Genomic DNA, 12,770 nt, shown 5'->3' on the forward strand with positions numbered 1-12,770 from the left:
CCCTAATCTAATTCTGGACCACTTTCTGGAAAAGAACTTTTCCAACTACCCTGGCTTTGGGAATTCCACAGAAAAAAAGACAGCTTACTTTTTGGTTAATTGCAAGGAAGCTGATGTACGACTCTTCCATGGGAAGGAGAAACACGAGCGCGCTGCCGCCGTGGCCAATGCGGGCTGTGCGGCCACAGCGATGCACGAAGGCACTGGAACAACACGGGGCGGGGACACTCACCACCTGACAGCTCAGCAGAGCACTGGCCTGTGGCCACGCAGCTGATGCGCCTAAAGTGACACCAGGAGCCGCCCGACTCCACGCCTCATCCCAACCCTGCCACTTACTAGTTAGAGAAGAGCTGGTGATTAAATACACACACTGCAGACCAGAGAGCAATCTCTTAGACATTTAATGTCAACTATAAAACCTGTAAATGTATGCCCATCTGATGATACAGGTAGGAAGACGTGGTCCCAGCGGAAAATTTGGGAAACAATGAAAAGTAATATAAAAGAGAAAATGTAAGTGATTTTTGAGTCTGACCCCTAACTCCACCCAGAATTAACAAGTATTGCTTAAGAGTTCATATTTACAGGCATTTTCCTATGTTTGGAGGCATTTCCTAGAAATATATGCTTGCTCTCAGAATAACTGAAATCTCCATATGTAGTATATATATTGTTTTCCTTTAAACACTCTATTCATGTGCATTTCTGCAAGAACTTTAAAAAGTATCTGAAAATACAATACAGCATCACTACTAACCTACCGGTGATAATGCAGCAGTTCCCCGACTTTTGCTATTTCATAACGTTTTGACAACCATCATCTTTACCTTCCTCACGATTCCTATTTCATTAAGACTAGATTCCTAGACAGAGCAAGGAACGTTCTCTGTACCTGGCATTACTGGGAGGATCATACTGCAAAACCCAGTTTACTTCAGGAATATCTATTCCTCGGGCCATCACGTCAGTGCACACTAAAATCCCACTAGAAAATAAGAAAACACCAGCTGAGTAGGGAGACCACCATTTCCCCACCATCAAGCAGTTGTTACTAATTTGAAGATGACAGTAAAAACAGATTGCAGAATCTCACGGAAGCAAGTATATAGTAATAACATTTTGATTTTTCCTCTTCCCAAGAATCTCTAGGACTTCACAAGTTCTCAGTGAAATTTGTAAAGAGATAGGGAGATAATGAAAAGATGAATGAAAAATAATGAAAAGATTTTTTAACTAGCATATTTCGACTGGGGAAGAAAAAAACTCAAAAACACTGTATTTGGTCTAATCCTTCGCAGCCATTTAAAAAAAAAAATGAAATTTTCCCTCTCATACTGAGGTGTAATCATCAAGTCTATCATTTTGCCTAAAAGATTGTTTTTAATATAGCCAGAATGTTTGGTGGTCAAGAAAAACAGAAAAGTATTATTTCTATGCACAAAGTCAAGTTACAGTGTCCAGAGACACAGCTTTCCTATAGTGTAGTCAACCTGGAACCTTCAATGGGTTTCTCCCATCCTGGGCCAGATAGTGGGGAATCCAAGAATGAACATAACACACAGGTTCCCGTTCTCATGGAGCTTACAATTGAGCAGGGAAGTTGACAAAGAAGGCAGTCAGTGCAGCCAAGTGTAATGGGCTCAGGACAGAGGGTGGGGGGAGAAGACGTGATAACCAGGTTATAGAGGAAGAGGGTTCCAACACACAAGAAGGTCTAGAGGCAGAGCAACCTGCAGAAGAGCAGAGAGGCTGGAGATGTGCCATCTCCAGGGAAGCCAACCCACCTCTGCAATTTGCGGAACTCCATGAAGATCTTATTTCGCTTGTATTTCATCTTTCCGTGAATGCACATTATCTTCACACCCTTCACCAGGGTCTCCAGAGCCTTTCCGTAGTATTCCACACAGGCGCAGGTGCTAGGAGAGGAGACAGGAGGTTTGATCCCTGGTCGGAGAACTAAGATTCCACATGCTGTGGGGCAACTGAGCCCGCACGCCACAATAAGAGAACCCTGCCCACCACAACTAGAGAAAGGCCATGTGTTGCAACAAAGACCCAACACAGCCAAAATAAAAAATTTTTAAAGATCTGTGCCAAGTGACTGCTGCCGGATTCCCCACCATTTTCCACAAGTCACATCATATATAAGGATGCAGTTTTACACACGAAGGGCCACAACCCACAGATCCTGAAAGTAATCTAGTGGGTCCTAAAATCAATTAGTGAGTCTGGACCAGCATTTTTTAAAAATCAGAGCAGAACAGAAAAGAAAGCATCAGAATGCCTCCCACCTAGCCGAGTGCAGTCCTGTGAAATCTTTGTTTCAGCTGCGTGTGTGTGTGTGAGAGAGAGAGAGAGAGAATCAGGTTGTATTTCTATGGGTCAGTATAGTTACTGCATTTTATTGGTGAAATGATGGGTGGAAAAGAAACATGAAATTCTTTGGGTATGCCGAAGAACACCACTGTAGGTATATATGCAGGAAAGAACAGCCCAAGAATGCACGCACTCTGACAAAAGGACATACCCCAGCGTGGCAGACACTAGGCTGGCTGATTAAACAGCATCCCAACCACTTCCTCCCTCACCTCCCGCTACTGCAGAGGCTGGGACAGCTGCCCACTCATTATCCACCTCTCACAGTGAGGGGCGGCCAGGTGACCCATCTTTGGCCCATGCAATGAAAGCAGAAGTCAGCCAGGGTCAGTGGCAGGTGTTGTCTGGGAAAGCCTTTCCTTTTCTGATTAAGAATCAAATATAGCAAGTACTGCCCTTCCCCCTGCCTTTCCTCTTTTATCTGCTTCCAGTGAAGATGTGACAGGGGTTGTCACAGTGGTCATCTCAAAACTAGAGCTGACCTACAGGAAGGAAAGGCCAAGACACAGAAACACTGGCCTTGATGTTGTTGAAACAGAAACCAATGTTAGGAACTGCCTACCTCTGGACTTCTTTTTACAGGAGAAAAATAAACCCCTCCTGCTTGAGCTGCAGAAGTTGGGTTTTCAGTCACTTGCAGTTAAACACACTTCTAACAGAGGACCAACCTAAAAGGAATTCCAAAACTGAAGGCTGCACGCTCATGCACATTCCAGGTGTAGTTGAACCCCAGAAGGATTACCTGAAGAAGACCAGATGTTTCTCCTGCTTATGATTTCGAAGAAAATGTACCAGTTGATTAAATTTCTCATCTGCCTTACAGACCTGCAAAATAAAAAGGAAAACCGATCAAGACAATTTGCTGACAATAAAAACAACCCCACAACTATTTTCAGTTTGGGCCTTAAATTTTAAGGACTCTAACTGCCTCCATGAAGAGGAAGACTTTCACCAGGATGTTACTCAGTCCACTGAGCTCAGAATTAACATCAGCCCCTGCTGCTGTCACATATTAAATCACATAATCATGTAACTAAGGATAGCAAGTCACTCAGTGCATTAAGTACCTCCCAAACCCCAACATGCCAACAGCACCATGCTGGCCGTAACACCACCCCCAGGGGAGGGCTTTACAATACAGGTCCTCAGATACAGCCTAAAGACCACAGATCGCAGCTCTGGAATGGGACCCAAGGGTCAGTATTATTTAACAGCACCCATGAGATTCTCAGGCATGGCCATGTTCAGAAATCACTGCTCTGAGGTTAACAAAGATTTCCAGAATGGACTGCACAGAATTACTTCACAGACCTCCATGGAAACAGACTTGAGCTCCTTTCAGGCTCCCAAATTAAATACATGTAAATCCACTTGAATGCATTCCCCCTATTTTTATTAATACTAAAACCAAATCCTCAATTTGGAATTTCTTTCTCACACACTCAGACATTTCTAAATGCAGTTGCTTAAATGAATGCAAAAGAGCAGAATTCAACAGCAGCCACAGTGGGTTCCAAAGCTAATCTATTAGTACGTACTACATACTAAGCACTGGCCTAAAACCTTCATGTGTTTTAATAAACCAACCCTCACAGCAACCCTATGAAGTGGGTGCTCCCTGAGCCCCCATTTCACTGGTGATGAACTGTAAGTCCACCTGGTTCGGTTAGGAAGGGACAAAGCCGAGCTGCGCGCCTGGGCGGCCTTGCCCTTGCGCCCCTGCTCTTAACCACCTCACCGTCCACGGCCTCCTCTCTCCCTTAGGAAGAGCCGGCCGCCCAACTTTACCAGCCTGGCCGCAAGCGGAAACAGCAGCACCAAGTATAACACCCCCAGTCTGATTTCAAAAACATCCTCCCGACAGCTGCACCAGAGGCATTTTCTGATTTGCAAACTCTTCTGCCTTGACCCGCCTACCCCCAGACCCTCCAAGAACTGACACAAAGAACGGCAACCTCATTGCCCTTACAGTCCCCAGCACTAGGGACACTGGTTTGGAAACGGCCCACTTTCTCTGCAAACACGTCACCGTGCTCAGGAGCTAGGGAGCCCCTCTCGGCCAAAAGAAAAACCCTGTTCCCTGGCTGACAATATAGATGTGCCCTGTCAAGCAGGGACACTGGCCTGGCCACCCTGGCTGACCATCCTCTCTAGATGCCTCCTGGCTTGAGCCAGTGACCAGAGAGGACAGAAGGAGGGGACTCACTACTAACAATCACATTCCGAAAAGCCCTCCCGATGCCTGGTGAGGAAGGGCAGCAGCAGCTATGATTTACTGCTGCAAATTGAAAGGAAGTGAAAGTGAAGTTGCTCAGTCGTGTCTGACTCTTTGCGACCCCATGGACTGCAGCCTGCTGGGCTCCTCCATCCATGAGATTTTCCAGGAAAGAGTACTGGAGTGGGTTGCCATTTCCTTCTCCAGGGGATCTTCCCAACCCAGGGATTAAACCTGGGTCTCCCACATTGCAGGCAGACGCTTTACCATCTGAGCCACCAGGGAAGCTAAACTGAGCAACTCCCAGCTGCAAAATGAACACACCAAACATTTAGGTTCCAGAGCAGAACAGTCACCCAAAAAGGCTCCTTCAGAGAGTCCATCATTAGGTTTTGTGTTTGAGCTGCTCGTCGGGCTGTGCCCTTCTCTAACTCAGGCTCATACTGACGGGCCGGGAACCCAGTGTGTCCCACGCCTGTACCCAGCACACGCTATGCACATGTCAAAAAGTTTGATCACTTGGGGGTAGGAGGCCCAAGGACACCTGGAGAGTATGCTTAAAACACAGTTATGCCCATGTTAACTTACTTATTCATTTACTTGCTGAATGACAAGTATCATCACATATACCACATATCCCAGCCCTGCCCCAAGTACTGCACTTCCAAATGTGCCTCAGGGTATCATTTTACAGACTTAGTTACCTAGAAAACTGAAAGCTAATCCATAGAGCACTCATCATTATTAATTTTTGCTTGCTTTTTGTTTTAACTGCTAAGAGTTAACATATATTAGTGGGAACATGGTGTATCATATTATAAAACACACAGACAGTGAAAGTTAAGAAAAAAGTACTTGAAAATCATTTTTCAAATAAGTAAAAACTTACTTACTTGAAAATCTAATAAGCTGTTCAAACAATTCTTATTGCTGATCATTTCAAAGGAAAAATGGAACTAAGCTTATTGAAAGTAGTACGAGTCAAAAAAACTGGTAATTTTTTCAGTAAACTGCTTTGACTAACAATACTGGTTCTACTTTTTTCCAGCTTTACTGAGGTACAACTGGCAAATAAAAACTGTATATATTTAAGCACATTTATATAGTAAAAATACATACATGTAGTAATATATGTTTAAGGTGTACGATGTGATGACTTAACATACATACACACAGTGAAATGACTGTCATAATCAAGTTAATACACCTATCACTTCACTTCATCTTTTCAGTTTTTTGTGAGAACACTTCAGAACCATCGTTGGCAAATTTCAATCTCAGGTAAACAACACTGTGAACCGCAGCCCTCATCGTCACTGGCCGGCAGGGGTCAGTGCGGACACCCGGCGCTCACCATGTAGTGGTTCTCCAGGCGGGAAGGGGTCTTCTGGGTGCTGCTGGCCGCCACGCCCTTCTCCTTCACCGAGATGCGCACGGGGTTCCGCAGGCCGGCTCTCACCAGGTTCTCCACCTCCTGGGTCTGAGTGGCCGAGAAAAGGCCCGTTCTCCTCTGCTTCGGCAAAAACTCCAGGATGGTGTTTATGCTAAAAACAGAAGGGCTCATCTTAATCCCTTACTTGTCAGCATAAGGAACAAAGGGTGTTTTATGATACTAAACAGGTATTTTAGAAGACTGGAAACCATAACAATATTTACAGTAGCTATTACTGGGAGATGAGATTATGGGTGATCTTTATTTCTTTTTTATACTCTTATTTTCCCAACGTTTCTTCAATATAAACATATAAGTGAACTCTTATAATGGGACAATTAAAAGAGTGAAATTAAAACAAAACTTTTTGAGACTAAAAACTATCGAGCTGCACACTATTTAATTGAGCAAACTGTGTAACATGAATTGGATCCCAATAAAGCTATTTAATTCTTTAGAACACACAAAAACTTTTAAAGAGCCATGAAGGAAAATGCATCAAAGAACAACTGAAATTTAAACAGTGTGGGAGAATTTGATGGATCAAACAACCTAATGAAATTCCAATGCAGCTAACAGATATAGTCACCAAGTGATAAAGGAATTCCACCTTGGGGTCCTTTCCACCCTGTGTCACCCAACACCCATTAAGTCCAAACTTCAGTACCTTGTCTCGAAACCCATGTCCAGAAGCCTGTCTGCTTCATCCAATACCAGGACCTCCAGGGACCTCACGCAGCTGGCCAGATCGAGGCCCTCAGCCTTCCTTCGGAACATGTCCTCCAGGCGGCCTGGGGTTGCCACGATGATGTTCCCACTAGGAAAAGAAAGTTAACATTTATTGCACTCAGTGAATCTCAGGGACCTTTGTGATTCCAAACACAATTGCTGTATCCCCCTGTGCATGAGGGCTCAGTCATGTCCCACTCTTTTACGACCCCATGAACTATAGCCCACCAGGCTCCTCTGTCCATGGGATTTCCCAGGCAAGAATACTGTAGTGGGTTGCCATTCCCTTCTCCAGGGGATCTTCCCCATCCAGGGATCGAACCCCAGTCTCCTGCATCTCCTGCATTGGCAGGTGGATTCTTTAACACTGCCTCACCTGGGAAGCCCTATCCCTCCAAAAATGTCATCTAAAATCCCACAGACGAGAAGGGAGACCACCAGAGTGGGAGGAGCAGGCTGTGCCATGAGGGGACAGGTCTGACTTACAGGCTGAGATTGAGGGCTGCTGCTGTTGCTGCTAAGTCGCTTCAGTCGTGTCCGACTCTGTGCGACCCTATAGATGGCAGCCCACAAGGCTTCTCCGTCCCTGGGACTCTCCAGGCAAGAACACTGGAGTGGGTTGCCATTTCCTTCCCCAATGCATGAAAGTGAAAAGTGAAAGTGAAGTCGCTCAGTCATGTCTGACTCTTAGTGACCCCATGGACTGCAGCCTACCAGGCTCCTCCATCCATGGGGTTTTCCAGGCAAGAGTACTGGAGTGGGGTGCCATTGCCTTCTCCGGAGATTGAGGGCAGGGCTCAGCAAACACCATTCGGCCAAATCTGGCCTCCACTGTTTCTGTGACTCTGCATCCTCCTTCATTCATGGGTTGCCTCTGGAGGCTTTCACACACTAACAGCAGAGGGGAGCTGTAATGACCCCGACTGTGTGATTGACGAAGCTAAAATAATTACTATCCGGGCCTTTACTGAAAGGACCCTGGCTTTATTCGACTGCTTTAGGCCCCAGGTCACTCACCTATAAAATGTGAATGTCAACATAACTAGAGACAATTTTATGTAAAGATCACAAACTGGCAGACTTAGGGCCAAATGCGGCCTCCCCACAGACTGGGTCCCTGCAGGAAAGTTAATATTTTTTTAATGTGAATTACACGCAAAAGTTAAAAAAAAATCTGGACTACAAAAAATTAAAAACCTGGCAATACAGAGTCCTGCAGCAACATGTCAGCTAGAGATGAGTATTCGGGCATAAACTAGCCAGTTTCTCCCAATCCCCACCCAGCCCTACTTCAGATGTTTATATTTTCCTCCGACTCCTGTAGGAACTCAAGTCTGTTCCCCGCCACTGCAAAGCATCTCCCATTGTAGCTGGACACAGCGAGCGCTCAAGAAAAGGAGTTTTCTTTATCAAGAGTTCACTGACAATCTGGGCACAAAATATATTGCTGCTCATTACAAACTATTAGTCATAGTGGGACAATACAATGCCACAGGCTGACTGCCATCGTGTATTCAAACATTTATTCTAAATGTTTAGTAAACACTTGCTGTATGCTCCGCTCCTTGTTAGGCCCTGAAGGTAAAATGCTGCGAGACTACCACCACCCTGACTTTCATGAGCCGCCTGGGGATGCAAAGGAGCCGGGCACGTACAATACTTGGGAGAAAGCCAGCTCAAGCAGGGCAGACCGGGAGAGCGCGGCAGCACAGGGTGCCCACACCAACATCAGGACCCATCCTAAGGGCCAGCAGGGGCCACTGAAGCGCTTTCAGTGAGGGACACGACCTGACTGGCACTCTGGTGGCTATGTGGAGAGTGGATAACCAGGGGCTAACAGTAGAGACATAGAGCAGAGGGACTTCCCTGGGGGTCCTTAGTTAAGAATCCACTGTGCAATCCAGGGAACATGGGTTCGATTCCTGGTTGGGGAACTAAGATCCCACATGCCAGCAGGACAACTGAGCCCTCGAACCACAACTAGAGAGCCTGTGTGCTACAACTAAGATCCCAAGCAGCCAAAAATAAATAATAAACAAATTAATTTTTTAAAAAGGTAAAGAAACACACAGGAGAGAAATAAAGAGCAGTTCCTAGAGTTCAGGGGCGAAACGAGCAGAAGAGGTGGTGATGGAAAAGTTGACCAGTTAAGAGATGTGCTTCAGAGAGAAAATGCCAAGGATCTGGTGACGGTTAACTGAGAGGGGGGATGTGGGGACGGTAAGGAGTCAAGGCTGACTCCCTGACCTCGGGAGGCATACAGGGGAAAGGTGAATAGGAAACACCACATGAGGTACAAGTCTAGGGATGAAAATTCCAAGCTCTTGTTTTAGACGTTTCCGCAAAAGCTGTGAGATGCCAGTCAGATGCCAGGGAGACAAGTGGATTATCTGGGGCTCAAGGCGAGGTCAGGGACCACCTCGGGAGAGACAAGACCATTAACCAGTGAGCAAAATGGGAGGTTGGCAGGAAGAAAAAACTTTTTATAGGGAGGGGGGTGACTGAAGGGGGCATTTCCAGTTAGGTCTTGATCATGCATCAAGTTCAATGTCAAGAGCAAGCAAAGCAGCAAGGCAACTCACCCAAGCTCCTTAAATCTGGCGACATCTTCTCCAGGATTCCTGCCTCCAATCCAGAGAATCTGGCTGAAATGAGAGAAGGGTCTCTGAGGTCAGGAGGAATTGCAGCCCATGGCTGAAAGTTTGGGACTCTGCCCCCAACTTACCTAAACTGTGGGAAGGGCTTCGTGAAATGAGACAGGACCTCCTCTATCTGAACAGCCAGCTCTCTCGTGGGTGTGATGATTATGGCACCCACCTAACAACGTGGCAGGAAGGGACATGATTAGCAGAGCCTGCAGCTTACAGAGCTGAAACTCCACAACCAGCACCCTCCACCTCACGGAGGAAGGTTTCCAGAGAAACAGTACTTCCTGGGCTTTTCCAGCAGTGCGTGGCCATAGTGCGTATCAACTAGAGTTGAATCTTGAATGAAGGGCGTGGCGGAGGGTGGTTAGGGGCACCAACTCTTTGCACAGTCGAAAAAGTACTTGCGTTCAGTCGTGTCCAACTCTTTTGTGACCCCATGGACAGGAGCCCATCAGGCTCCTCGGTCCATCGGATTTTCCAGGCAAGAATACTGGAGTGGGTTGCCATTTCCTCCTCCAGGGGATCTTCCTGACCCCAGGACTGAACCTGAACATCCTGCATCTTCTACATTGGCAGGCAGATCCTTTACCACTGTCACCTGGGAAGCACAGTTGAAAATCCACCTGTAATTTAAAGTCGGCCCTCCATGTAACAGGGTATAACTGGTTTGATTCCTCTGTAACCCCATTCCACATGGAGGGATTAAACTACCAGTTGGCAGAGACCTATAGTTATTCACTGCTGATAAAACCTGCACTTAAGTGGACCCGCACCACTCAAACCCGTTGTTCAAGGGTCAGCTGTAGTCTGAATTAGAGTCAGTTCTCTACAAAGCAGCTAGACACCACGGTTACAAATATTGGACCATGCCTCCCAGGGAAGTGGGGTTAGGTTCCTGCGAGCCTCTGGTCATGTTTTTGTCAACCTAACAGTACATAAGCTTGTTTTACACACATGTCTGTTTAAAGACACCTTACTTTGTAAGTCAAGTATACTTCAATTAAATAAAGGTGTCTCATTGAATATACATTGTTGATTCATTAATGCTGACCTCAAAGCCACAGCACTATCATGCATGCCTGAATGATGCTTATGTAACATGTATTTTCTCCGTAAGGTTCATCACAGCCTCCTTGCGCTCAGGAATGCTCAGCAGTGCTTCGGCACTACGTTTGGGGGTCATTTTAAGCAGTGAAGTCACCACATACACACACACACGAAAAGACATCACAGCAGTACGTAGACCAGGAAAAGGACCCGTGTTTACAGTCTGAGAGCAGGAACGAGAAGGCAGCTGGGAACGTGCCATCAGTGTCGCTGCCCCAGGCAAGGCCACGCATGAGCACGGAAGCATTGTGACTGCTGCCTGGGGAGCTACAGATACGTGCTAAGGAGCAGCCAAATTCATAAACACAGGATCTGCAAGTCATTAGCACACACTGTACTTTTCTTCTTTTTTCAAGCTTTTGACTAGCTTTTTCCTCAACTGTGAACTCTCTGATGACTAGGGGAAAATAAAGCGCTTGGTCTCCTCACCTGACTCTTCTTTAACTTCTCTTCCCTCCTCAGGAGAATTTCCACGATGGGGATGACGAAAGCAAGGGTTTTGCCACTACCTGTGACCTGAAAGGGGAGGAAGCTATGGTTTGCTTTTCCTCCAAGTTCGTTCTGGAGGGCAAACGGGAGGACAGGCTAAACTGCCATAATGTACTCACCGCTTCTGCAGCAACGTCTTTGTTTTTCATGAACAGAGGGATAGTTGCGGACTGAAAAGAGAGACAGCAAATTACCAGTTATGGGATGCCGTGACACCACAGACGAGGCCCAAAGCCCAAGGAACACAGCACTGGCCTTGGTCACACTGGATCCCACCGCAAAGTGGATTCTGATCAGTCACCACCAGGGACCTCAGTGTGGTAAGGTCACAGGTAACATGGCATGGTGTCTACACAGATGGCGTGTGGGGGAAGCGAGTCAAGCTGGGAGTTGGGAGTCCTGAGTTCTAGCCCTGCCTCACCTACTCTTCCTTTCTAGACCAGGAAGGGGCTAAAGACAGTGGTTTTAAGGTTCCTTCCTGTCCTCATAGCACAAAATAACAACTCAAATGGGCTCTTTCATTATAAACACCACCGAGAACCCGCAGGTTTACCAGGGGCCTGGCCCTTTGATTGCAGCAACGAGCAGCTGAACCTGAAGAACACTCAGATCTTGGCTTCAAAGATTCCCCCTGCCCACCGCCCAGGATTCCACTCCTGGTCCTCAGAGCCTGAGCTCACCCATTGCAGCACATGCAGGACTTTCCTAACTGCGTCGGCACAAGTAAGTCTCAGGGAACATGTGGCAGTTATCGTAAGATAACTGGAGATGTTGTAAGTAGTCAGAACGGGGCAGGGGAAGCAGGAGGTGGTTTGTTTCTAGCACCCAGTAAGTAGAGCCCAGAGATGCTGTTAAACAGCCCACAATACCCAGAGCCATTTCATATAACAAAGAATTATCCAGTCCAAAATATCAAGAGCGCAGAGATTGAGAACTCTGCTATGGACCACTGCTGCCCAACAGAAATAAATATGGTAAGAGATCAGACTCGTGGTTGCCAAGGAAAAGTGGGGGAGGGAGGGGACGGACTGGGAATTTGGGATTTATAGATGCAACCTATCACATTTAAAAATGGAGAAACAACAAGGTCCTACTGTATGGCACAGGGAACTATATCCAATCTCCTGGGATAAAACATAATGGAAAAGAATGTTTAAAAAAGAATGTATCTATGTATAAAACTGAGTCACTTTGCTATATAGCAGAGATTGACACAACACTGTAAATCAGTTATAAAAAAAAAAGAAATATAATGTGAGCCATATACTCATCTAGTAGCCACATTAAGAAAAGTAAAAAGAGGGACTCCCCTGGTGGTCCAGTGGTTAAAATTCGCCTTGCAATGCAGGGGCCTGGGTTTGATTCCTGGTCAGGGAACTAAGATTCCACATACTGTGGAGCAACTAAGCCTGCACACCACAGCTACTGAAGCCCACACAGTCTGGAGTCTGTGCGCCACAACTAGAGAGTCTGTGCCCACAATGAAGGATCCTGCATAATGCAACTAAGAGCTGATGCAGCCAAATGAATAAATAAATATATATATATTTTTTTTTAAGCAAAAATAGACAAAATGAATTTTTATTTATATTTTATTTAACCTAATATCATCCAAAATCGGAGAAGGCAATGGCACCCCACTCCAGTACTCTTGCCTGGAAAATCCCATGGATGGAGGAGCCTGGAAGGCTGCAGTCCATGGGGTCGCTGAGGGTCAGACACAACTGAGCGACTTCACTTTCACTTTCATGCATTGGAGAAAGAAATGGCA

General features: G+C 46.1%; 1 protein-coding gene across 1 annotated transcript in view; it reads right to left on the minus strand.

Moving 5' to 3' along the window:
• The window catches only part of DDX55 (DEAD (Asp-Glu-Ala-Asp) box polypeptide 55), an 18,277-nt gene that overhangs the window by 3,033 nt on the left and 2,474 nt on the right, over positions 1–12,770 (minus strand). Inside the window, exons 2-11 of the mRNA XM_010841285.1 lie at positions 11,119–11,169; positions 10,940–11,026; positions 9,481–9,572; positions 9,338–9,400; positions 6,694–6,843; positions 5,949–6,138; positions 3,122–3,204; positions 1,788–1,919; positions 896–988; positions 89–203 (exon numbers count right to left, since the gene is read on the minus strand). Of these exons, the coding sequence (XP_010839587.1) occupies positions 89–203; positions 896–988; positions 1,788–1,919; positions 3,122–3,204; positions 5,949–6,138; positions 6,694–6,843; positions 9,338–9,400; positions 9,481–9,572; positions 10,940–11,026; positions 11,119–11,169 (1,056 nt within the window). The remainder of the gene's footprint in view (positions 1–88; positions 204–895; positions 989–1,787; positions 1,920–3,121; positions 3,205–5,948; positions 6,139–6,693; positions 6,844–9,337; positions 9,401–9,480; positions 9,573–10,939; positions 11,027–11,118; positions 11,170–12,770) is intronic.

Source organism: Bison bison, unplaced genomic scaffold, assembly GCF_000754665.1.
Source record: "Bison bison bison isolate TAMUID 2011002044 unplaced genomic scaffold, Bison_UMD1.0 scf7180017864160, whole genome shotgun sequence".
NCBI classification, from domain to species: Eukaryota; Metazoa; Chordata; class Mammalia; order Artiodactyla; family Bovidae; genus Bison; species Bison bison.